Source organism: Mesocricetus auratus, unplaced genomic scaffold (genome assembly GCF_017639785.1).
Source record: "Mesocricetus auratus isolate SY011 unplaced genomic scaffold, BCM_Maur_2.0 Super-Scaffold_4256, whole genome shotgun sequence".
Taxonomy (NCBI): Eukaryota; Metazoa; Chordata; class Mammalia; order Rodentia; family Cricetidae; genus Mesocricetus; species Mesocricetus auratus.
The window spans coordinates 37,628,469-37,656,044 of record NW_024429182.1 but is presented as its reverse complement, the minus strand read 5'-3'; the positions used below and the strand labels follow the sequence as shown (position 1 = coordinate 37,656,044).

At 39.9% G+C, this 27,576-nt stretch overlaps 1 protein-coding gene across 20 annotated transcripts in view; it reads left to right on the top strand.

The window, feature by feature from the left end:
• Trpm3 (transient receptor potential cation channel subfamily M member 3) overlaps nt 1-27,576 on the top strand; it is an 866,780-nt gene that overhangs the window by 637,744 nt on the left and 201,460 nt on the right. For 13 of the 20 annotated variants that reach the window (XM_040746389.1, XM_021225349.2, XM_013114264.3 and 10 more), the window contains exons 6-7: nt 3,249-3,420; nt 18,517-18,591. In XM_040746389.1, coding sequence (XP_040602323.1) covers nt 3,249-3,420; nt 18,517-18,591 — 247 coding nt within the window. The remainder of the gene's footprint in view (nt 1-3,248; nt 3,421-18,516; nt 18,592-27,576) is intronic. The other 7 variants (XM_005063757.4, XM_005063751.4, XM_005063754.4 and 4 more) reach the window with 1 other exon arrangement.

The following is a 27,576-nucleotide window of genomic DNA, read 5'->3' as shown; positions in this document are numbered from 1 at the left end:
TGCCATCACCTTCTTAGATGCCCGAGGGATGTGAAAATTAAACGTACTTTGTATGTTTTACCAACAGATGGTTGATTTGCTTCCTCTCCTTACATTGATTTAAATAAAAAATGAGTGATTTATTCCATACCATGCTTGGCTCTCTAGTTTACAGCTGGAAGTATAAGGTTGGTAAGACAGAGCAGAGCTAGGTAAGGAATCAACATTGCTAGAAATCTTGGTAGGAGCTGGGCATTATGCCTGGTACTTTGCACATGTAATCTAAACCATTCCCCCTGAGGTCAGTAGTGTTATTAAGTCCTTTTTACAAATTGAGAGGCTTGGGTTTCAACAGCCATGAACAGAACTGCAATTCCTTCCTTGATTTGTGTTGTTGGAGATGCTCCAGGACTCTGTAAAGCTTCCTCCAAAGAAGAAAGAAATACAGAATTTTACTCATTTTTTTTTCAGATTTATACCCTCTATTGTTCAGCAGACAACCTCTCTGCCAAAACATGGCAACCTATAACTTGCTACACATGAGATCAAAAGAAAGGGGATTCAGATAATTAAGAAATCAAAATCTGCAGATGTATAGAACCCTCTGAGCACGACTGGGCTATATATCACGAAAGGGTTGTCACATGCCCAAAGATTGAAGCACCAGTGAACTTAGGACTCAATAATGGAGGAAAGAGATGTGATGGTCACAGGAAGACAGTGTAATCACCTTTTATTTTATGATGTGGTGCTTAGCTGAATTCACAGGCATCTTCGTACTTTTTCTCACTTGAAATTTTTTTCAACTTCTTTTTTTATCATTTTAATTTTAAATAGCTTGTTTTACATGCCAATCCCAGTTCCTTCTCCCTCCCCTCCTCCTGAACTCCCCCACCGTGCCCCGCAGCCTCCCACCCTATCCCCACTTCCTTCCACATACGGGATATCTAGAGTCTGTCATTTCACTCAGGGCAGGGTCCAGGCATTCCCCTAAGAGTCCAGGCTGAGAGAGCATCCCTCTTTGTGTTATGACACATGAAGCCCGTTTGTATGCCAGGGATAAACACTGACCCACTGCCCAGAGCCCCATAGGTTGCCCAGGCCTCCTCACTGGGCCCCCCCACTGACAGGGGGTCTGGATCAGTCCCATGCTGACCTCCCAGCTGTCGGTCTGGGGTCCAAGAGCTCTTGGACCTCACTTGAAATTTTTACTTTTACTAATAGTCTTAAAGTAGATTAAGAACTTTAAGTGGGGGAGGGGAGACAGATAGCACAAATAACTGTTGCACATTGTTTAACCTCCAAACTCCAGTCTCCCCTGCCTCTCACAGAGCTGCTGTGTCCTTTGTACCCCCTTGGCATTGAGCCCTCAGGACCTGCCACTGACAGTCAGCACTGTTACTAACTCATTTGCCTTTGCCTGATGTGCAGTGCAGAGGCGCTTTCAGAACAGGGGAAGGTCTTTCTGCTAAGCCTCCAAGCATTAATATTTATTAGTGTGCACTCCACTGTAGGATGAATGTTTTATGATCAAATATGAGTGGCAACAAATGGAAATTTCAGCCTCAAACATAAGCCACCCACTCTTCTAGTGCTTCAGCATACAGGACAGGCTTCCCAGTGCAGGCGTCACCCTTCGGGAAGAATCCTACTCACTGTTCTGGACAAGGCAGCAATTGACTGCTTCCCATGGGGTTATTCCAGGCAATAATCAAGGTTATCAGCTTTTGAAATCAATGAGGAGCAACTAAAATGAAACTGGGCGTTAGCATTATATGAATTCTATGTCTGAGAGCTAGGACACACACAACAGGACTGAAAACCATTTCAAAAGCTCGAAATCACAGACACATTTTAAATTTAAATCAGATCAGTTCCCTAACAATTCTGAAAAGAGGGGATCCGTTGCCTTCCCAGGTTTGAACAAAAGCATGCCTGTCTCGGGTTTGCCTATTCATTCAGTTTATTGTGTACATTTCATCTTCCAGGAGCATTGCACTGTAGGTTTGGAATCAGGATCAAGCTCTAAAAAATGGCTTACATGAGCTCTTTGCTATTGAAAACTGCCCTCACTAAATCACTCTGCAATGCCTTTAACACATGACTCAATATTACTCCAGCATCACATGCTGAGTTATTACATGCCGGAAGAAGCAAATGCATCTCATCTGTATAATTAATGGAAGCACTGTACAAAGTCACAAAAGTAAGAGCCCAGTAGCATCTATTTCTGTCCTATCAATTTCAGTGATTTTGTGCAGAAGTAATCATGCTGGGACTGTGCAACAGTGAGCCTATTGAAAATCCTCTTTTCTTCCTTTCCTGGTGAAGCTCTAACCTAGATATTTTAGCAATAATTTGCCAATACAATTTATGTCCAATTTGCTCTAAGCAGCTCAGAGTTTTGAATCAGACCTGGATGCAAATTCTGATTATTTGTCTAAATATTTGGATAACTCACCTATCTATTTCTTTACCTTCCAATCTATAAAATGAACATAATATGTCAGGTAGGATTGCAACATAGAATATAGATTCTATGTAAATAGCAACAGATCAAGATAAATGTGGCTTTTGATAGCGAAACTGTCAAAGACTGTGCTGAAATTGCTCTATTTTACAGAGTGAAATTCATTATGGAATTAAAATAAGAAAAGGAGACAGAGACAGAGAGACAGAGAACAGAACAGAGATGAACATTTTAGGCCTGATCCATTTGCATCTCATGAGATAGTTATTATATAGTCAAGCTCTTTTGTACTTAAGGAGTGTTGTTGTACTTAAGGATATTGTTGATATTAAATAACAGAGTTTTTGGTTACTAAGTGAAATTGAACAACAACAACAAAAAAAACAAATGAAATAACAAGAAAGAACTGTCCCTTCCCCAACTTCTGAAACTGACCCCATTCTCCAGAATAAGGACTTCTACAGAACCTATTAAACCATAGATATGACAGAAGAAGGGAAGAAAGAAATACATTAGTTACATTTTAAAATGATGTTTGGCTCAGTAGCAAGATATCCATTTTGGATGAAACAGTTATCAGTGTATAACTCTTTAACACAGCAAAGGCACTAACTGTAGATCTGGTAAGAAACTCTTCTTTCAGAATAGTCTTCCTTCAAATGGGATGTTACCAATAATCTTCCTTTTTCTCTAGCTGCAGAAAGAGGGTGTCAGCTGTGCTTTCTTTCAATCTCTCTCATCCTCTGTCTCACGTCTTGTATTTTCCTCTCTGACTTCGGCTTCATTTTGCTGCCTGTAGGTAGTCCGGCCATACCAGACCATGTCCAACCCCATGAGCAAGCTCACCGTTCTCAATAGCATGCATTCCCACTTCATCTTGGCTGACAATGGAACCACAGGAAAATATGGAGCAGAGGTGAAACTCCGCAGACAACTGGAAAAGCACATTTCCCTCCAGAAGATAAACACAAGTAAGCAAGTCACTCTTTCCACTACTGTGCCTCCTAGAAAACACTCTAACTAAGCGCCCTGTGCAGTGATGATGTGGAAATTCAAGGAAGATGCATGGAAGAATGATGCCCCAGCCATCCTTCTTCCTCAGCCAGTGTACTGAGTGAAGGAAGCTATCTTGGGTAATATGAATAGAAGCATGAGAACATTAGCACAATTAATGGGCTCAAGCTCAGTTTTTCACACACCCGAAAGTCAGCCCCATCTGGGGTTTAGGAATGCAGATAAGCTTTCCCTCAAACTTTTCCTATATCCTTTTCACAGTACCCCAGAGAAAAAGGCACCCCCAGAGAAATGGCTGCTATTTATTAAGCTATTTTTAGTGCCTAAAAAAGGCAAAACAAATCAGGCTTTGATCTTAGCACAGAGGAGTCTCAAGGGAGTTGGGTGAGTTTCTAAACTAAAGCTTCCTAGGCAGACATCTTGCTCAAACTCTACCACCGTATTTATGTGTCTAGGCATTCACTGCCTCCAGCTACACATGCACTGTGTTGTAGTGCGTACTTGTGTATGCCACATGCTGTGTATCTGATGGCTATAATCATTTCTCCTAAGGGCTCGTGGGCTCTGTACTGAAGTTGTCATATAAACATTTGGCAGTAAAATGAAAGTTGCTCCCCTGGTTGTCTACTAAGGGTCCTCTCAGAATAAAATTTTGTTCTTTTCATAAGTGCCATGTGAGGTTTCAGTGACTGGAAAGTTCAGACTGTATAATTGTCTATAGCATGGAAGCTGGGATATAGTTGATTTCAGTTCCAAAGCCTGTAATTCCAAGAAACATTAGATTCTCTTTGACTACTTTTCGAAAGTTCAGTGCCATGTGGTTCAACTGGTCCAAATCCCATTTCTCTTCTCTGCCTTTGCCCTGGAAGTATCGTCCTTCCTACAGCCACCTTCTTCATAGAACTGGGATGGCAGGCCCTCTGGTCTCGACTTCCCTTCCTGGGTCCTCCTGTCTCTTTGTCCCTCCTGCTTACTTAGTACTCTCATTCTATTCACAGTGAAATCTTGAATAATAAATTTTGCTCATCTGAAATAAAAATTATGTTAGGAAACTCCATTCTTGAATCTTTGCAGCTGTAGATTGGGGGGAGCGGCACATAAAAATCACCCCCCCCCAAAAAAGTAACAGATTCAGAGGCTGACAGAGACAAAGCATTGTCATCAGCCACGTGGTAAGCTTTGCTAAAAATACTAGTGCTTCCCTCCATCTCAGAATCTGAGAGAAAGAATGGGGAGATGTTATATAATTAGTACTATTTCAGGTTATTTTAGTCTATAGTGGGACTCGCCCCGTTATGGGGTTAGATATGAGAGTTTAATGAGAAATAAGCTGGAAACTGAAACTGAAAGGCAGGAGAGCAAGGACACAGAGATAACTCAAGGTCAAGTTGAGGACAGGACAATAAGAAACACTCTCTAGACCAGCAAAGCCCTCCCCTGTGTAGACCCTGGTACCATGAAGTAGTGTATAAAGCAGAACTAGATGTGTAATTAGATGAGTTAGATACCCAACTGATACAAAATCTGGAGTTAGATCAGCCAGGACTGTTAGTTGAACCTTCTGCTTGACAGCTGCCCAGACAATAGGGTGCCTTTTGTTCATTCCAGACAGGACACTTTTTGGCATATAATTTATGCACCTGGAAGGATGCCTTTCTTCAAAGGTTTTTAAAATGCGTAATGTACAACTTGCCTTCCAGGAAAGGGGAAACTGAGCAAGGGACAGGCATGGAAGACCCTGGACAATCACCTCATGCCAGTGAGCAGCAGAGCCCAGACACCAGAAGGGTGAAGGGTGACCATGGAAGGTGGCTAGGGACACTAGAGGAGAGACAACAAGAGGAAGTCTCTGGAGTGATAACTCATCAGGGACACATCTTATCTTATTTGTGGAAACACTGGACCATTGCTTTATTATCAAAGAGGGCAGCAGTTTGGGTTCATGTTCATAAGTGGGAACACATGCAGGAGTATGGATACAGAGAAGGAACATGGATGCCATTGCTTTAGGGCTTATTTTATTGATGGATTTTGAGGCATCATAGAAACTGACAGCCCTCCCACTCTTCTAGTATAAGCAGTAACAAGAAGTGGATTACAGAAGCCCAGTAGACCCCAAAAGTCACAGGAAGTTAAGAAGAGATATGTCTGTGAGCTGCAGTAAATGTCATGACTTAGAACCTACCATTCTGGCATTAAATTCATTGATGCTTACCTGGCACTGTCCCTGGACCCCCTTGGTCTATAAAAACCTGAGATGAGAAGTCACTAGATGAGTGAGTGATTCCTTAGTTATAAAGTAGACTTCACTTCTTACTGTGCTCAGACCCAAAGGAACAAGAAAACATCAAATTCCTCAGGTGTGAGAAGTGACCCAGGCCCCCTGAGAAGGTTCCATTCACTTTGCAGCATGAAAAGTTTCCCCTGAAAACCACAGAAGCCCCAAGAACAGATCTGGGAAGGGTACAGAGCAGACCTGGTTATAACATGTATAGCCTAAGAATATCATCATTTGTGGCAACCCTGCTCAGTGTTTGAAACAATGATTCTACCTTCTTATCTGAGCATGCTTTTAGCTTCATATCATAATTAGCAATTAGTGATTCATCCTTTTAATAACTAAGTTTTATTATATAAGTTCTAAAAATCCCACTTATGTTTACATTTCCTGCTTCAAAATGGAAATTACAAAGAAATCCATTTTACAGTAGCAATCCTGCCCACCACCTTTTATACCCATGGTGGTTCTAGGACTCTCAGGACACACTCAGCACTCTCCTACTGAATTACCAAGCCTCAGAGAAAGGTTTCAAAGCCTATTTACCTACACAAAGTGCATCAACTTCTGGAGCACATATCTGTTAAACATAAAGTATATCCTGTTCAAGAAAACCCTTAATTCTCATCAGCATGCCAATTATTAGTAACAAAAGCACTGAATGTCTTTACATTAATGTGCACTCTGACATTCATTATCCCACCTACATCCCTCTCTACCAGTCAGTAGGAAAGCATTATCAGGGATTATTGAGGGGTCTGTCTATAAAAGAGAATTCTCCTAGACATGAGAAGTTGCCTGCCTTAGACTACTCAACATTTGCAATTTTTAAACTGCAAATTTAACCTTTAGTAAGCAAATATCTACTGAACTCTTAGGATATACAAACTATTCTTAAGGTCTAGAAAAGCAGAAATAAATCATTGAGCTTAAGTCAAAGGCAAAGGATAATAGGAAAATAAGTGAATAGGTGTTATCTGATAGTAACGAGGGCTGTTAAGAATCACAAAGGTCATTTATATTAATCAGGTGTCTGCAGAAGGAATGACATTGAAGCAGGTGCTCGAATGAAGAGAGGGATGGCTGTGGAAGGAGGAATACAGGGAAGGAATCTCAGGGCCCTCAATGAAGACATGAAAAGCTTAGTAAAGATTAGGTTTCAATAATAGGAGTTTGGATCCAAGAACTTAAATATGATCACCACTTTGCTTTAAAACATCTCCAATAGCATGTGGAGAATGGGCTGGGGTGGTGAATATCAATCACTCCAATAGCATGTCGAGATTAGACTGGGGTGGTGGACGAGATGAAAAGCCAGAGTTGCATTTAGGAGGATCTCACAGTTAAGTGGGGGCAGACACAGTGTTGTTTGAGTAAGCAGCTGAAAAGGTAGTAAGCCTGATCAGATGCAGAATATAAAACTTAGATGCCCTGTCCCAGAAAGGAGTATCTAAGAGTCTTCATGATACAATTCAGGAGAAAGTTCCAAACATATGCAAAATTAGAGCATGTCTAGATAGCATGGACATCGGTCTGACTGTCAATAACACATACTACATCTCATCTGCATTTACGAGCTCAAGCCCACTCCTGTTTCCTCAGCACACATCCCACAAGTTGGATCCTCTGGATAATAGGGGAGGAAGTCTAGACAGCACACAACCCACCCAGAAATACCTCCATACCAAAATATTTCTGTCTTATGTTGGCCATTCATGGTCTGGAACTGACTTATTTCTTAAACTTGACTTATTTCTTAAAACAATAAAGATTAAGAATGACAATGGAGCTCAGGGCATCAAAACAAAGGTGGAAAAACTATATTAGTTCCTTATCCATTACTTGAATTACTTTGGCCACAACCACAGTCATGGATATGTTCAAGATACATTGCATATATGTATAAAATTTTTAAAGAATAAATAGCACTTAAAATATTATTTTACTGTTAAAAATATATCTTAAAATTTGGACAAGCCTCTCTTCCAATGCCAAATTCTACCCTAGGCTTACCAAAAAAACAATATTGATGATGTAGTTCTCAGTACCTAAGGTCATAAAATTCCTAGAAGCTATAACTAACTTTCTCTTAAGAATCTGTAACAAGAAATATTGCCTTGAGAAGAAAAGGAAGTCTTTGCCTATTGCAAGTGGCATGAAGGGCAATGGTAGGGTAGTTGTGGGAGAGAAGATTATCATAGTCCTAGAACTTTAGGCAATTTGCCTGTTTTCTCCTAGTATTGTTTGTGAATCTGTGAGCCCATAATGATAGTTCACACAGTTGTGACTCAATGGTGAGCACATGAAAGAACTGTACCACGCAGCAGCTCAGATCTTTGGTCCCCTTCTGATCCTCTCTCAGTAGGAGCCATGGGTCATGTTTATATTATATAGCCTCACTGCCTTAGGTCCAACCGTTACCCTGAGCCTCTGCTCAGCAGCCTGTCAGAGCCAGTGTGTTCATTAAAATACCTCTACTACCTTCCCCTTCTGTTATAGACAGGGTCCAAAGAGAAAAGCCAAAAATTATACCCTGGCATGTTTTATCAAGTATCTATTAACACTAATTATTGAGTGATAATTTATAGAATTTCTTGGTCTCTGCAGTAATAACCAGAAATCTCTAGTTTTCTTCGAATAGTTGAAAATGCAGTGTTACTAGGGCCTGAGTCTACAGTACAGAAGAAGAGAAGCTGGAGCTGACCCCTTGTGTAGGAGATTGTGAATGTCAGTTAGGATAGTGTGTATTCTGCCTCTGTCAGGGTAAGAACTTGGGCTCATGCAAATTGACCTAGAATATCTAAAACCTTAGATTTTCTTCAGATAGCTTACCAAAAGGACATTGCAAGAAAAAGACCAAATTCCAGCTGTTTGGGGGGATCCATTTGATTAATGGGAGAGGTTTCTCACCACTTTAGATTTTAGATTTCACCAAATAGAAATTTTATTCAGCTTGGACACATCATCATATTGTACACATCAGTCTAGGACATCTTTATGAAACTATAATTCCCTGACTCTTCCTCTCTGCTTAAATGAGAACTCTCCATCAGGCTAAATCCAATCTAAAAAATCCTCTCTAAAAAATCCTCTCATGGCAGCCGACTGCAGACACGTGTGCTTTGAGGTTTAGTTAATGGAGGTGTCACTGAGTGCATTGAGGTTTCCACACTGCCAGTTTGCTAGAGAGATAATTTGATGCTGTTCTGCCCAGAATAACATCTGACATTTAACTTTGGCCTTGCCTGATGAGGCCACCCAGAGCACTGTTCTCTAAAGGAGCAGATTAAAATGAGTCTGACATTTATGTTTTTAAATAAACAAAGAACAGAAATGATTGTAGAATTCCTAAAGTACAATCAAATGATATTGGAATTTAGAAGCCTCTGGGGGAATATTTTTACAAAGTTCTTATTGCAATAAACATATTCATATATGACTTTATACTTATTCACACAAACTGCAAAAATAACAGTGATGAGAGGGGGTGTGTCCCAGTAGGATAGAATGGTATCTGTAATACATCCCAGATTTTTGTGGGAAGTATTTCCCCTTTCCACTGAGATAGATCTCATGAACACACTGGTTTGTGGGGTAAATTAAAGCTTTGTAAAAGCTAACTGGTTAAAGGATATTAGAGAAGTCAAGTTGGTTAAAATTCAAATTAACTTGGACCTGAAGTTTGGTATGTGCCTATGAAGTACACACCAATTTAAATCATTTTATGTCAGTGAGGTTTCTATAATTAGAAGTAAACACTCATGATTGTATCATTTATATCCTGATCCCTTTACTACCATACTCAGTGAGCACTTTGAAAGATGGCTTTTGCACAATTTTCAACTATGGCAGTATAGCCTCCCTTAATAGACACTTAAAATGAGAGAGAGAGAATGTGAAGTTGTCCAAATCTCTGGTACTTAATTAATGACATGGGAGAGGGGCAAGAATACTAAAATTCCACGATATGAACTCCCGGTTTCCAACAACGGCATCCCTTAGGATGTGCTTGCTATTTGAATACATGAAAACAAGAAATCATTTAGGAATAGTAGTGAGATTTAAAATATTTAACAATCTTTAAGGACTTTGGTACCCTTAAATCCATAATTCAAGATTCCAACTCTGATACATCCTAATGTCACTGTATGTGGGAAATTCTCTGTAATATCAATCTTCATTAGCGCTGAGAATGAAGCCTATTCTCTCCTAGAGATGCCCAGTGATATCTATGTATTAGAACCCGTGGTGTTTTGAGTCAGGGAATGGAACTGAGTTGACTGCTGTGCCATCCTAGCTGTATAAAAGCTGCTTTTTATTTGAAGAGACACACTGGCTTACCTAACAGGCAGAACCAGCCATGATATAAATCAAATCAGAACTTTCAATTCAGCAGCACCCGTTCCTAGTCCACTACTTTGGATGTTTCAGGCTAGTAATCCCAGTGTTCCAGGCTGGGAGCTCTCCTGTCATAGCCTTTAGTGTCCAGAGAAGTCCCACAGTCTACAATTGTCAGATAACATAGGGATAAGACAAAACCCAGACAGGCAGTTGCTTTACCTCTGAGACCTTGGCATGCTCATTCTTTAGATGACATTGCCCAGGGAACATTCTAATAAATCATGGTTATACCAGAATAGATATCAAATGCAAACACACAAAAATGCTAAATTTTTTCTATAAATTACTTAGAATTATTCTAGAAGTTAGAGGCAGGGAAGCAAAGTAAATCTTGAACAAATGAGTAATTCATGAAGCAAGCTCCGTGAGGCAATTTTTCTAAAAAATTTACATTGTATATATAGCAAGTAGCATATATATTTCATATCCCTAGACTATAGTAGATCATATGTATACATATATTCATATGTTCTATTATTAAACTATGGATCCAGTTCTCCAATAATGTTGGCATCAATCAAAGAACCTGTTGAATTCATCAACACACTTATCAACATCACTGACACTGATTGGCAGCAGTGCTAAGTAGTAGTCACCACCGGGATATGAAGGACATTTAGTAACCTGCCCAGCTATATTTTTGTAAGAAATGTGAAAACTATAAATCTCTGAAATTTTATCCTAACTCTCTGAAGAATGACAGTGGAATTTTGATGAAAACTGCATGGAATCTGTAGATTTGCAATATAGTATTATTTTCATTGTGTTAATCTAGCCATTACCATTACCTGCATCTTCTTTAGATTCTTTAGATGTCTTGAAGTCTTCACTGTAGAGTTCTTTCACTGCCTTTGTTAGATTTATTCCTGGTTATTTTTTTACTATTATAAATGAGATACAATTCTGAGTTCACTGTTGGTATATGTGAAAGCTACTGACTTTTTGCATTGATATTGTATTCTGCAATATGTTTCTTAGATCTAAGAGTTTTCTGGTAGGGTATGAAGGCTCTTTTAAGTACAAAACTGTGCTGTCTATAAATAGAATTAGTTTGACTTCTTTCTTCCCTAGTGTTATTGCTTTAATGTCTTTCTCTTGTCTTATTTCTCTAGCTGACACTCAAAGTTTTATATTGAATAAGAGAGATTTGAAGGGATATCCTTGTTTCATTACCAATTTTAGAAGAAATGTTTTCCTACTTTTTTTCCATTTGGTATAATGTTGGCTATATGTTAATATAGCCTCTAGTTTTAAATGTTAAGTTTTTTTCCTGATATCTCCAGGACTTTTATCATGAAGGCTTGAGAGACTTTGCCAAATGCCTTTCTGTATCCAATAAGATGATTGTGTGGTTTCTGTCCTTAAGTTTATTTATATGGTCCATTTTACTTATTGATTTGCATATGGTAAACCAATTCTGTAGCTATGGGGTAAAGCCTACTTGATTATGATATAGATTTCCTTAAAAGTGCTCTTGATTTTTGTTGGGAATTTATGCATCAGGAAGATTGGCATGTAATTTGCTTTCTATTTTTGTTTTTATCTTGTTTTGAGTATCAAAACAATAGTAGCTTCATAGAAGGAATTTGATAGTGCTCTTTCCCCTCTTTTCTGTGGAAGAAATGAGAAGTGTTGGTATTATATCTTCCTTGAAAGTTTAATGAAATTCACTAGTGAATTCATCTATTATATTCTACTCCTGGGAATACGCCCCAGGGGATCCATACCCTATCACAGAGGTACTTGTACACTTACGTTTATTGCTGCCCTATTCAGCAGAAACAGCCTAGATGTCTATCAACAAAGGAATGGACAATGACTATTTGGTATATATGCACAGTGAAATTTTATTAATGTTCAAAGAAAATGAAGTTTGCAGAAAATAGAAGTATTATATCAAGTAAGGTGATGAAAGATGGGAAAGATACCACATGTTCTCTCTCATACTTTTATCCAAGTTTGTAATATATACACATAATGTATAATTGAAGAGGAGACCAAAAGAAAGCTAAGGAAGGAGGACAGGTCAAAAAAGAGAGAGAGACATGTAACATGAAGGAGAGAAAAATCTCCTCAAACACACTTCATTCCAGAAATACCATCACATTACCTAATGCCTTATGTGTTCTTTGCTTTCTGTTACTGTGATAAAACACTGGCCAAAACTATCTTGGGAGAAAAGGGTTTGTTTCATCTCACAGTTTAAAGTCTACTACTGAAGAAAGACAAGTAGGAACTCAAGGCAGAAACCTCTGCAGAATGCTATTTACTGGTTGTGCCCTCTGATTTGCTCAACAGCTTTCCTTATTCAGCCTAGGCCCACCTGCCTAGTGATGGCATGGGTGGTGCCCTGCTAAATCAACTAGCAATTAAGAAAATGCCCATAGATGTGCCCATAAGCCAGTATAGTTGAGGCAGTTCCTCAGCTGAGGCTCCCTCTTCCCAAGTGACGCTAATTTGTGTCAACTGAAAACTAGCCAGAATGTGTACTAATTTTCACTGGCAAAAAAAGGTTGTGTGTGGGTTTTAACAATTGACACTATGATTGAAATAAAGATGGCCAACAGCATAAACCTCACAGGTCACTTTTTCCTGATAACTATTGTTAAACCTCAAAATCATTGATCCTGGATCAGGCCCAGTTCCTGTGACAGTGACCAAAAGCAAAGAGGCATACATGTGATCAGAGCTGAGTATTCCCACTTACATATCATTCTGAACACAAATCTACATGTAATGATAGCATCATGGTGCCAGAACTCAAAATTCTCCTCTTTGGTTTGCTCTACATCACCATTTATATGGTTCCCATCAAATCAGGTACATTCTGGCCCAAATGAATAATCCTGAAGTGATAGCTAGTTATTATACAGGATAAAGGATAAAACTGTTGGGCATGGGGTACTGATGAAGCCATCAGAGGACTAATAAACACATGAATGGGCATGTCTGCTAATGGTGGTTATAAAAAAATCCCTGACTATAATTAATCTTCATAACTAATTCACTGGGTCCCTTGTTTTAGAAATCATATACATGTAATCATCAATTCAACTTTAATTTTTCCTTTGATTTTTAACTTGCATTTTCAGTCCAACTTAAGTGTTAGATCTATATGTAGATGCAGTTTCTGTTCCAATTTAGTGAGTGAACAAATTCAGGGTGTGTGTATCCCCTTACACATTTAATGAAGCCACAGAAAGGACTCTGAAAGTAAACTTTCTCTTTTCTCTCTTTCATTCCATTGTTCACAACAATTTCTTTGTCCCACTTCTGATGGTGTATCCTTTCCCACTATAATTTTATAAAATAGCTTGAATATTCCTTATCCAAAATGCTTGAGAGCCTGTGTTACAGACTTCAGAGAATTGGGGCTACCAATTTTTCAGATTAGGGATGTTTGATCAGTATCTAAAATTATAAGTATTGGGGCCTTCATATTCACACAAGACAGTTTTCTACAGAAAATAAATGCTTAGAAATCCCATTAGAAAAAAACACAAATAATTTCAAAAAACAACCAAATGAAGATTATATTCACAACTATGACAAAGAGCCTGCTTCCATAATGTACAAATTATTTATAAATCAAAAAGAAAAATGTGCAGCACCCTATTGGAAATTGAGCAAAACATATCTATATGAAGGTCATGGGGAAGAAAATAGATTTAACATCATTCAAAAATGAAAACGTTTTATCAATCAAACTGACAAAATCAGAGGTCAAGATAATCCAATGTTAATAAATGCCATATAAATATAAACTGATAACATCTTTGTTATGTGTGTAAATATGGAAACCTATTTAGCAGATATTCTGTCATGCCTTCTAAGTGTACAACCCCTTCTTTTCTACAATTTCACTACATAGGAATTTACTCTATATATTTTCTATAATATTGCTCACAATAACAAAACAGAAATAAACTACTACTCAATAGTTCAAAAACTTATAGAGACATGTAGTGAAGTCCTCAAATTACTATAGACAATAAAATAGTTCTGTTTGGGATCATATAGAAAGCTATACAGGTACTTTTACAACATCTAATGTTATCTTTTAAGCCAAAGTCTATTCTATAATGTAATTATTTGCTTACTATAACCACATTTTGACATTTTATACTTATATACTCATATATTCATACACAATAGCCCTAAGTATTCTAGGATACTAAAGAGCCTAGGTAAATAGTACTTATAATGAACCAGGTGGGAGACAAAAGGCAGGAAGAGATACCTACACTTTTTGCCTTCCTGACTTCTTGGTGTTTGTCTAAGTTAGGGTTTTTAGTACTATGATGAAGAACCATGACCAAAGCAACTTGGAGAGAAAGTGTTTATTTGGCTTACACTTCCATGCCACTGAAGGAAGTCAGGACAGGAACTCAAACAGAGCAGAAACCTGGAGGCAGGAGTGGATGTAGAGGCCACAGAGGGATGCTGCTTGCTGGCTTGCTCCTCATGGTTTTCTTGACCTGCTTTCTTATAGAAGCCAGTTTCACCAGCCCAGATATGCTAACACCCACAATGGGCTGGGCCCTCCCCCACCAATCATTAATTAATAAAATGCCCTCCAGGTGGGTCTCATGGAAGCATTTTCTCAGTTGAGGTTCCCTCCTTTCAGATGACTCTAGCTTGTGTCAAGTTGACATAAAACTAGCCATCTCAGTGTTGAATTTTACATCAAACAGAGACAATTTTTGCCAAAGGGGATATGAATAAGCCTTTGGAAGTAGTCTCCCTATCCCTGTAACACAGGACATTGACACCTTACATTCCTGCACATATACATACCATGCCTTAAAATAGGTACTATGTATAACTAAGGTCTACAAAGTAGAATTATAAGACACATCTATAGTAAAACCATCTCACATAGTTCCCCCATCTCCCTATGATGCACAGCCATAACTACTCATTTGGCAAAATCCTAACGATAGCACACCACTGTCTACTGCAGTTCTCATGTTATGTGTTATTTTTAAATTGTTCTTTCAACTACTGTATCCTTTTAGCTCTCATCTCCTGGTTCTGCTACTCCAGCTCTAGGGTGACCGTCTTCCCTGATCCATGCAGTCTTGGCTTTATCTTAGGAGTAAAGAATCAGCAAAGGGTCCAGTCAGGAAACAAGGGAGGAGAGGCTGGCTACAGACATATGAACAATATTCCCAAGTCACATATGAAGGTGATATAAAAATTATGGGGCCAGTGTAACAAATTCCATGCTTGTATTTAATAACTAAAATCAGAACACAAAGTCATGTTCCCACTTTGGTGTTGGCAGATTACAACACAGTTTAAAAATATTCCCAGTACTGGACTATAAATAGATGTCCTGTTGTAGTGGGGAGACTGGAAACACCCTACATCTGTGTTCCTACCAAGAGGAGAATATGGCAGTTCAACAATATGGCAATCATTTCTCTTTCATTACACTCCTGGGTACCCCCAAAGTCCAGGTCCCTTTCTTATCATTAAGTTGCAGCTCATTCAACAGCTGTTTCATGTTGAATATTGTCCTTTTACTCACTGTAGCAAAGTGTCTCCAACATACTCTTCACCTCACTATAATGTTAAGATGTTTCCTATGCAGGCAAAAATATATATTGAATTTCTTCACTTTTTAAAAATGTGACAAAACCTCTTGTCATTTAAAACAAACAGTGTTGTACCATTCCATTTTCCTATGACAATGCTACTTTGTGGATTATTTTTTCAAATTTGCCTGAGTGCCTACACTATATAAAGCACTGTAGAGGCTGCGATACACATAAGGCATAGCTTTGTGCTTGAAGAACTTAGTCATCCAAAGAAGTCAACAAAACGTTGTGTTTATCAAGTGCTGCTCTAAATCATTTACAAGGAACAGCTGACTTAATCCCTACAACAGCCATTCTTCATCTGTTCCTTACTTAGCAATCTGAAGCACAGAGACCAAGGAATGGACCACAGGTCAGGCTGCTACCAAGTGGGACCCAGGAAGTCTGTGTCTGAGCCCACGCCTGTGCCAACCTGCTCTAAAGATCTGGCTGTGTGTGCAGAGGCTGCACTATAGAACAGCAAGTGCTCCATGCCTTTGTGACACAAAGTACAGTGGCAATTCAGACAAACACATTTCTAGATAGAATATTCATGGGGAAGCCTGTCAAGCAAGATTTTACAGGCACAATGGAGGCAGTACACTTACATTCCACATAGGTAAAAACTTCGAATAGGCAGAAATTTAGTGCAGTAAACAGAGTTGAAACTTGTTTCATTTCTCTTAAGTTTTATCCTCTAATGGCACAGGAAAACTTTCTGGGGAAAATGTGAGTGAGAACATGTGAACTCGAGTTAGTTTTTTAGAACATATAAAGCATTAAACTCATAAGGAGAGGCATGTACCTTTTACTAACAGTCTTAGGGAGAAACTAAAGTAGAATATAATCAGAACATAAATAAATAGTACAGTGTGTGTGTGTGTGTGTGTGTGTGTGTGTGTGTGTGTGTAGACATATAGACAATCTATAGATCTCATCTAGCTAACTGCTTTCATTCTCTATGTAGAAAAGTCACTTGGAGAAAGCCAAAGGTCCTATCGGAATTCAAAGTAAATTGTATTGACAAAGCTTCTGCCTGAACAGAAACTGCACATAGTCTGTCATTCCCTGATCAGCAGCATGTCACTATCTTAGTTTGCTGGATGGTTCTCTGTTTGGGACAAGGCCCTAAGAATTTGGAGGAAATAAATAAACCTCTCTATGCAGGTCAGAAACATATGCCAGCACAGCACTTGTGGGATCAACCTTGTTTTGGTACAAAATCTTTAGTCCTTTATCCCCCATCTCCTCACTCATCATCATCTCTCTGTTGTGTCCTGGGGTCACTAAGGAAATAGCAAGACAACCAGGGACACAATCAATGCATCCCTTTGCCTTGACATTCCAGTTTTTAACTATCCTACGTCTCTTTGCCCTGCCCTTTCACACAACATCATTGGAGGTTTTTCTTTATGAGATGTTTATATATCTAGGGAAATAATAAACTGAAAATACCAAGACATGGTTCACTCTGCAGGAAAGATGCAGCAACACCAGATTTATTTAATTTTAATATATTTTAGGTATTTCTCAGTTCCATCCATAATACTTACATTAAATATCTGGGGGGTGCTATCTATTAGAAGCTTTCCTTATATTATTAACAAGCTGTCTGATCACCACACACAATTGTAAGCTGAATTTGTGTCCTCAGAAGCACACTAATTATGGACACTCTGGGAAATGTGGCACTGTCACTTTCGCATTATTATTTCATGAGCAGTAGAGAATCTAAAAGAAGCAACCCCCATCCTGGCCTTGGAGGGACACTGCTTTGAGCTTTTCTCAGTGAGCTCACTGTTCTAACAATGCACATGTATCATCAGGTAGTGGACCTGAGGAACGGCTCAGTGATGAGTCATGCAAACATACACAGTGCCTCTCGCAGTCATCCATCCCTGCCTAGCCCATGATCCCAGCAACTTCCACAAACTGGGGCTTCTCTGGAAGTCTAGCTCAGACCTAAGAAGCTGGGGCCTGGAATTCCACCTATATTCTGTTCTAGGGTTAGCCCATGCAGACTGACTCCCTTAGGCATGCATTTGATAGCAGATGCTGTTTGAGCTACCTAGCCAAAGGCTGGCTAACTTAACTAGTGAGCAACTCTCCAAACAGGATCTTACCATGGAATGTCTCTCCCAGGTGAAAAGCAGAAAATACACCTTGGTAGGAAATCTGACATACTGAAATGATTGTGGTGTCTCTTAAAGACACAGAGAGAGGGCAACTGGGGACACAAACAACCCCCTGGCTAGACAATGAGAGAAACAGCAGAATGAGAAGCCTCGGTAAATAACACTGTTCAGATTTAGTAACAAATCAAGTTAATCAGCCTGTGACTAGCTAATGTAATTCATGTGTAGCTAATTGTTTGATAATGGACTATATCTCTTTTAAATATGTTTCTGAAAGGAAGAAACAAGATAGGCAGGAATCTGCTTCTTGTCCTGCACTGGGACACAGAACTAATATATCAGCAACTAACACTTGTGGGTTTCACAAAAGCTGAGCACTGAAACAAACACACACTGTGAATGTGCCTAAATCACCTCCTATACCCATCCTAGACTAGGATAGGACAAAATATGCTTCCTCCAGCAGTAGGCATGTTGAACTTACGAATCTGCTTGTGTTTAGTTGTGAGAAGTCTATGTGATGCTTTGCACAATTCAGCAAGTGAAGCATGGGTTTTGCACACACAGACTTACACAAATTGGGTGCTCCATCTGCTTTAATAAATGTGTATCCAACCATTGGGTTATAGAAATTTCAAAGCTTTTGTTTTTTGACAGGATGCCTGCCGTTTTTCTCTCTTGACTCGCGCTTGTTTTATTCATTTTGGGGTAGTTGCCAATTAGACCCAATTGGTAAGTATGATTAACAAGAATCTTGAATTTCCTCTTAAACCCCAACCAAGAAAATTAACCTTAGAAGCTATAATTTCCTTTAAATATTCCTAACCACATCACTCTCCTGACTACTACTCATCTCTTCTAAGACATCTATCCCCACCAGAGCTTAACGATTCCTTTTGACTTGTCACCCTGAAGATGCCACCTAGGACGAATTAGTAGTATTCTAAGATATGACTAAAAGGAAGGAAGCATTTACTCAAGCTCCAGATACTATGCAAGGCATTGCCATATATACTGTCTTTTTTAATGCTTGACAAATCCATCCAAGGTAGAAATTACATGGCTTTTTATAGTTATAAAAGGATAACTCAGACAGGTTATACATTTAACCTTATATCCAACTATTTGGACACCTGGTTATAGACCTAGGCTGTTAAGATTCCCAAATCCTTATACCCTTTCCATCCACATGCAAGGCGTTAGCTCACTTAAGAAGTTCCCTAAAATTTGGCTGCCTTTGAAAGCTTGAGAGCATTGTTTCATTCGGGACCTAGTTGAGCACTCACTCTGTTCAGGACCTGATTCATCATTGCTTTAAATGAGTCATCATTCGGGATTCAGGTGGGAATAGAATGCTGGTTAGAGGCTAAGATGCTGGAGAAACAACATGAGCAGGACATGGAGAGGGTGGCTAAGAGGGGGCAGACAGAGGCAAGCGGAGAAGCTCCTGACCGTGTACCGTGGCTACTACAGTCCTTCTTCATGTGACTCGTGGACTTCCCTTTGTCATCCTATGCCTGAGAATATATGAAGGAGGCTGGGAAGGCAAAGGGACGTTCAATTGTCATCACTGGCATCTTTTTAAATCATTGCACCATCATCAAATGCATTAGGATAACCATACATGAAATTTTCCATCACTGAGCCCATAACTTTTCCCAAACAGGGGTAACAACTCTACACATCATAGAACCTTACCCAGGGAAGTCATGAAGTGAGAAAAAGTGAATTAGATTCTTACATATTATCAACCAATTCCAACTTCAAACTCTAATTGATAAAGGAAACTGAGTTTCCTCTGAACAGTCACATGTATATCAAGAACATCCTAGTGCCTTCTGTAGATGCTTTGGTCTGTTCAGACCCATCATACAGACTTTCTTCTGTCTCAACCAAAGATCAAGAGTTAGTATAGTTATGAGTATCAAAGTCATAGGCAGTTACTGGGAACTGTGATGATTATGCCATTTTTCAAATGCTCTCAACAGCCTGAGTTATTCAAAATGTCCTCTGTCTTTTAGTGGACCTTCTATCTAAAGGATAATTGGTTGGGGAGGCGGGGAACTGATACAACAATCTCAGCCCTGACTTCTCTCCATTTTGTGAAATGACTTGACACAAGTTGGTTATATAAAATATTAGTCATCCTTATTAATTAATGGTCACTTGGAAAATCAAAACAATGAAGTCAAAACAACTTTGGAGGAAAATGGTTCCTTGGTGTTTGCCTGTCTTGTCAATCCGACCCTTTTCCAGTCAAACTAGGATCCTTCTCTTTTTGAGAAAAGAAACTTTTTCACTTCAGAATTACTTGTTCGGGGATGAGGCAGGTCTTTTACACAAGTTTGACCAGGTAATCCGCCCAATATTCAGATGGGATACCCCGGGCACTTCTCATGGAGTGAGAAATCTTTGCATATTAGAAAGACTTAGGTTGGAATTAATTGATACTTTTGCTCTCAAGATCAGTCAAATTTACTTCTACTAGGCAGTTAGATTCTTTTCATGATAACAGGACCTTCCTGGTGGGACCTGGTCCTTTTCTTGTTTCATTGCTAAGTGAAGGACCCTCCATATTATTCCCATTTCTTTCCCAGCTTCTTTTTCCTATAATGCCACATGGACATTCTAATCCACTCATTCCAAGATGCTTATAGTGTCCTTGATATAATACAGCCCATTGGGTATGTTTTGTCTCTTTTTAATACCTTCTGGGATTCTGTCCTCTCCTATTACTAATGGAAACACTCTTTTTTAATCTTTCAGCCTAAGAATCTACCTTCCATCTAAGTATCTACCTTCCTTGATGTACCTCATAGACCCACACTCCTCACACCTTCCACGTTCCCACTTTACTCTCTAGAACTCTGTGGTAGCACTTCTTACTCATTCTTCTTACTCATTAGTGATTATATGCCCATTGCCCTGCTCGGCTGCCTGTCACCTGCAATCTCTGAGACTGTATAAAGCAGAGCCTGTATCTTGAGCATTTTTATCATCCTGGGAACTGAGTGCAATCCCTGGAACATGCAAATGGGTGCCCAGGAGATCACTATTGTAAAGGGGAATGCTTAGTCTTCCCGGCCTTGTTTTTAGCTTTGGTGTCAAGCCTGACACACAGAGACATGGGAGGACTTAGACAATGTAGTCCAGAAAGTAAAAGACAAGTGAGGTTAACATGATGGAGAGACCCAATGAAGATAACTGAACAGGAAGGTGTATAGGCAGTAATGACTGTTGAAGAAAAACATTCAGTCTGGGACATTTGAGTGTGTTTTTATTCCATGGCAATTATTGTTAAACCATTTCCAAATAATGCATTTCAAAGATAGTTTCTGCATTAGCTGATTCCATTATGGCTTCAGTATTTATACAGAAAAATAAATATCTATTGATTTCTCCCCACTGATCCAAAGTAATAGTCACCTATGTCTTCTTTTCAGTTTAGATTAGGATCAACTCATTTGGTAGCAATGCAAAGCAAACTTTAGAAAGTTAGGCAAGTAGAAAATAGATCAGAAAACTTGTGCTGACTGGGTACTTTTCTGCCATAATCATCAACTCATGGTTATATTTAGAGAAGAGATGGTATCTCATTCCCCAGGGGTCTCAAAGGAACGTGGATTGAAACTCTCATTTGCTGAAGATGGATAGAGCTGAAGAACTCAGCACAAGCCCTCCAAAGTCCCCTTTGAGGATTGTTAATAATTTGTTTAATCCCTGCAAAATGCTATTTGGAACATTTCAAGCTCTGGAAATGAATGGATGCAAATGCAAAAAGCAAAATGTAATTCATGAGGTTCTGAAGAATAAAATAAGGGTCCTGGGAGTCACTAATGAAGCCATCATTGTTTTAACAATAAAAAAATGTTTGACCTTAAACTCTCAGCTCATTAACCCTTAAAAAAAGGTGAGGAAAATAAGAAATCCCATGCCTTAATAATAATAATAATAGTCAAGAAGGCAAGCAGCAGATTTCCCTCCTCCCCCGCCTCTCTTTTGGCACCCACAGCTGAAATAAAGCAGCACTCTTCCCCTCACTGAACAGGCTGTCCTTGTTCCATGCTGCAGGCCAGATTCCCAAACTCAGCAAAGGCCTACATGCCACAGCCCAGCAGGCACACACTCAAGTCCTAAATGCACAACCCTAACAAGCCTTGGCGTCTCTGGGTCCACACGGGGATCTGGGGGCAGTTGCTGCTGCAAAAGAGCAGAGTGGAGAAAAAGAATAGGTGTGCCTGTGCCAAAACAGGGAGAGTGAGGATTGAAGAGTCAGCTTTCCTGGTCATCAAACAAACCTGCGCTGAGCCCTGCCTCATTAACAGCATTTCTTCCACCCAGAGGAAGAACAAAGGAAGTGTGTACCTTCTGTGCTGCGCATTAGGGTTTGTTATGAAATCCTGGGGGAGGCTGTGGAGCAAGTGGCAACTGAGCATGCCTGCATGATAAGTCTAGGCAGCAGGTCCCTGCACCCTTGTTTTCCAGCCTTAGAACCTGGCCTGTTGAAGCACAACCACATTTGTTTTGTCCTGTTGATCTGTATGTTCCCATTAGTCAAATACTAAGAACTGTGGCAGTATGGATTGGTGTTCATAGACTCACAGAAAATGCCACATAGTCACACTTTCCTTAATTCAAATAAATTCCAACATCCCCCTCTGTATACTTTTTGTTAAGTTCAAACTTGCCATCAACGTTAGTCTCCACCACCCACAGCCCTGGGCTATTATTTAGTTTTTTATCACTGTATGAAGTACTTGAAGTAGACATGGTGATGCACCCCTGTACTTCCAGGTCTTCCTTGGAAGACCAAGATGACAGCCTGAGCTATAGAGCAAGACCCCATCTCAGAAACACAAAAAACTGAGAAAATCAACTTCAAATTGATAATTTTGAAAACATGGTCCCTGAGTGGTGATTAGCTATCATCATTGTAGGAGTCATTACCAAGCAAAACTGCTCATCTCTTGACTAGAAAGTAGGAGAAAGAGAAGATAAGATTCCACAATCCCTTTCAAGGGCAAGCCTGCAAATATCTAAAGAACTCCTAGTAGGCCTGCTTATTATTATTTCCCCATGTCCCAGTTAGTGTCGTTTCAGAGACTGAGCCTTTAATATGTACACTTGGGGGGATCACATCTTGAAGACTCCCACACACTCCCTGACTTTCACTCTCTCCTGCTTACAGACAACTTAGAAAATCGGGGGTGAGGAGGCTCTCAATTCCCCTCCTCAAGGTTACCCACGATCCAGAAGTTGTCCAAATCTTTGCAATTGCTCCAAAGTGGGCAACTCTGGCACTCCTGTGCCAAGTAAGACCTGTGGAGAATTCCATAATTCTAAATGGAGGGGTGGAAAACACATGAAGAGACTGTAGAGATGAAAAAAGAAAGAGAGAACTGAGAAGAACATCAAAAGCAGGTCTTAGGACAGCCCTAATATCAAATATCAGATAGATAAAAGAATTAGCCCAAGAGATGGAGAAGGGGGAGCAGCTAGTGAGGTGAGAGCAATCCAGGGTGGAGGACTGTATGAAGTCAAGCAAAGAATGCCTTTTCGTCAGCAGGATGGCCACTAGGCTCATGTATCTCATAGCCAAGTAAGAATTCCTGAGAACCGAACCAACTACTGGCTCAGGAGGTTGACTCTCTTAGTCTGGTTCCAGTAGTATATGCTTCCTTACATTCCACCTGGTCACATCTGTCCCCATCAAAGACACTCCCCTTTCTCTTCTCCCCTTCAGGGCATGAGTTTGGCTTTTCACAAAAGCAAACAACACAAACCTGGCATGAAGTAGGTAGAAATGCACCCCAATGGCTCTTTGTAAAATGAGGAGAGGGAAAAACAAATGGAAAATGAAATCTAATACAGAACTCCATAAATTCTCCTAAATAATAAAAATATGTTAGTAAGTATATTCTTATAAGCAAACCACCAAGAAGAAGATGCAGGTAAACATGAGAAATTTCACTAGCACAGTGAAACTCCTATTGGGATGGAGCAGGGAAGAATTCTGTACAGTCCCAAGTAGCCAGGTTTAGGGGCTGAATTGCTAGGGAGTTTATCTGCCAATGAAAGCAATATGCCACAGATACAATGGAAGGCGCACCGATACTGGGCTTACACATCCATGTCCAACTTAGTCATTTCCCATTGCACACTCAGGATAAATGAGCTTACTGACTTTTCCTTCTATGAATTTTTTTAGCACATTATCTAGGCCGAAGGGCAGGAAGACTATAGCCCAGGAGCTAATCCAGCAAACCATCTATTTTTGTAAATAGAGATTTACTACAACAGACATGCTGTTCTAAATAAAATATTTATGGATTGTTCTGTGGTACAGTCGCAAAGTGAAGTCCTTTAGAGGAGTACATCTGGGCTGCAAAGCTGAAAATACTCTCTTATCTGACCCTGTAAGGAAGAAGTTTGTTGGTGGCTCATGCTTTAAAGTAGACTCCTAGGAACACTGTGGATGCCTTCAGTGTCACCCCCATGAACTTTTCCTTTATTTGCTTTAGTGGTACACATTTTAGAAGTCAGTTGTTTTGTTACCTCCCCCTGTGGCTTAGGCTAAGCCACCAACTCTCAAAGTGCGGTCCTCAGAACAACAGCTGCAGCACCGCTGCCTGGAAACTGCCCTGAAACAAATTCTCACTGACTAGAAACTCCCAGGGAGGGACAGGGCTGTGCTTTCAAGCAGTGGTCCGGCAGGTGATTGTGATGGGTCTAAAGGAAGAGCCTCCATCCTAGACAGACACTGGCATGACATTTCCACACACCCTTTCTTCTGGTCATTTTCAACTGGACAAACAGCTTCTGTGCATGAGGGTTGCGGTTTTTAAGGCAGCCCTTAGAGGACCACGTCCTTACTTAATAATCTCAGGACACCCTTCTTTTAGATAATAAGATCAGGAGTTATTATTGCGGATAATAACACAGATTTTTGGTGCCAGCAGCTACAAAAGGCCATTTCCCACAGACATGCAGAATAAGATAAGAGGATTAAATACTCTCATGATTGAGGACTAGGAGAACCTACTGCATACCTCTGGGCCATAACTATCTCCCAGTTTCTCATCATCCTACTGGATGAGTTTGAACAAGGATACGATGCAGCATTTGTCTCCAGAAGAGAGGCAGCAGGGATTTATCTCCTGCATCATCAAGGTTATACTAGACCATGGGAAAAGTTTTGAACTGCTATCTTCCTGCTAAGGGATTGGTGCGGGAACCTCTGCACTGTTGCTGGGTCACTTTGCTTTGTGGTCCAGTCCTTCTCTGGAGCAGCATGTCTCCATATGCAGATAGGGGAATAGCTCTGACAGTGGACAGCTGTGTATAGAAAGGGGCAGAAAACTGAACCCATGAAACGGGGCCCTCAGCCTCAAACAGACCCAGGGCCTCTTTTAAGCACCGCAGAATTGCTGTCTACTTGTAAGAAACACAAGAAATGACCTTGAGGTTGCAAGTGTGGTAGAGCAACTGTACATGAAGGTGTGTTCAGAATTAGGCAGTTCAGTTTTATAGCTGGAATACTGAAGTAATTATCAATAAGGACACATACACATACCTGTAAATGTGCTCTAATTAAATGATAAATCAAATGATTTCCTTAGTGCAAGACAATACTTCACCACAACCCCAAAGTTTACAAGCAGCCTTGTTTTGACTCATTTGAAATTACCTTCTTTAAAAAAAGTATATTACCACAATTTGCTTTTTAAAGAGTTATGACGATATCAAGAAATCAAATATCATGCAAGGAAAAGTGTATTTTTTTCACTTAAAAGTAGATTTACATTTCCAAAGTGGAACCACAAGCTCAGGTTGTGTCGGTGCTGTGGCAAAGTGGACTCTGGAGCTGGAATGGTAGTATTGTAGCTCACAGTGTTAGAACTGGAAGTCCACCATAATACAGCCAACTCTTGAAAAGAACCATATTGACAGTCAGGCACTGCAGCCAAGAAGATGGAAAGGAAAATGGCATTTTTGTTGATGATGATTCTATTGGAGATAGTGAGGGAGTATTGGGGTATCAGTTCCCACACACCCCACCAGTCAAGAAACAGGTTCTCCAACACTTGCCTTTACCTAGATTGATGGCTAGCATTCAGCCCCTGAGGAAAAAGAGGAAAAGGGTTGAAAACTCTCCTCAAAGGACTCTCAGAAACTAGCCCTCACCAGTCAAGAAGCAAACCATAGAGCCAGGCATGATGGTGCACCCTGGTAACTGCAGTGCCCAAAAGCCTGAGGCAAGAGAATCATGAATTTGAGTCCACTCTCAACTATCCAGTGTGGTGATATATTGTTTATGATCTAATAAAGCTTGCCTGGAGATCAGCATGCAAAGCTAGCCACAGCTATAAGATACTAGGCAGTGGTGGCACACACCTTTAATCCAAGTACTGGGGAGAAAGAGGCAGATGGATCTTTGTGAGTTCAAAGCAATCCAGGGCTACCTGAGAGTGAATCGGTCTAAAAGAGAAACAGAGCTCATGTCTTTCATCTTTACCAGCACTAGAGAGGTATATAAGACAGAAGCAAGGTCTCAGAGCTGACATTCAGCTTTAGGAATTAGCCTCCAACCATGTTAAGGATAGGGTTGCCCCAACCCTGGTAGAAGTAAGAGCTCTCTGTGGTAGCTTAACCACTTTACTTCTCTGACCTTCAGCTTGAACCCCAATATCTATCTCGGGTTTTTATTATTCATCCTATAACCCAGTAAGAATTTATCCTAAGCAAGAAAACAAACAGGATGATCAGAGATGGAAACGCTACAGTAATAGGAATGAAATCCATGGATATGAAATGTCAAACCAGAAAACAGTTTCCTGCAATATAGTCTCATAGTTTCTCATTAAGGTCCATCAAGAATAAGCAGACTGGATATAACTTATAGCTAGATAGATAACCAGTTAAAAGTAATTATCCAGTTTTATGCTTTGGTTCCAAAATTAGACCCACAATTGGGGATCCAAAATGATCCAAGTAATAATGGATACAAGATAACCACCAATTTCTTTTCCTTAGTCTTGTGTCTAACAATGGCAGTCTGCTATTTTTGTTGTTTTGATACCTTGTTGGTGAAGGTCATCCCTAGCCTGATGCTAAAACATATCAATCAGCTCTGTGGGAAGAAATTTTGGCTTCAATTTCAGTCACATAACCTCTATTCATTTCAACCAAAGGAGATAATAGCTTCATGGGCATCCTTCTAGCAAGGGAAAGAATATAAACCTTTGCTTCCATCTTTCTCCCCAGTGGCTGAGATGCTTTGTCCCTATAACTGTATCCGGTCCCAGGAAACAGCACAGCCTCCACTTAAAAGTACAGACAGTATTCCATCTCTAAATATCTGTAATCTGATGAACAGCTACAGTTGGAGACCCACCCAAGGGTCCCTGACCACTGCTGAAGCCCCTATAGTAAAGATCTGGGACTAGGATGCCACAGAGACACTTAAATAGCTGCCACCTGTGCTTTCAGAAGGATGTCTCAGCAGTGTTGGGTGTGATAGTCTCTTTGCAACGCTCCATGTGTTCCTGTGCTTTCATCTGCACTGTCACAAGGCGTTGTTGCATTTTGTTTTTGTTTTATTATAGCATTTGTTCAAACTGCCTTCTGAGCATGATGTACTTGGGAGCCAGTATGTTAAGATGAGTGGGGAAATCACTGTCAAGGAGCTTACAATGTAGAGGGGGGAAAGAAAGTTCT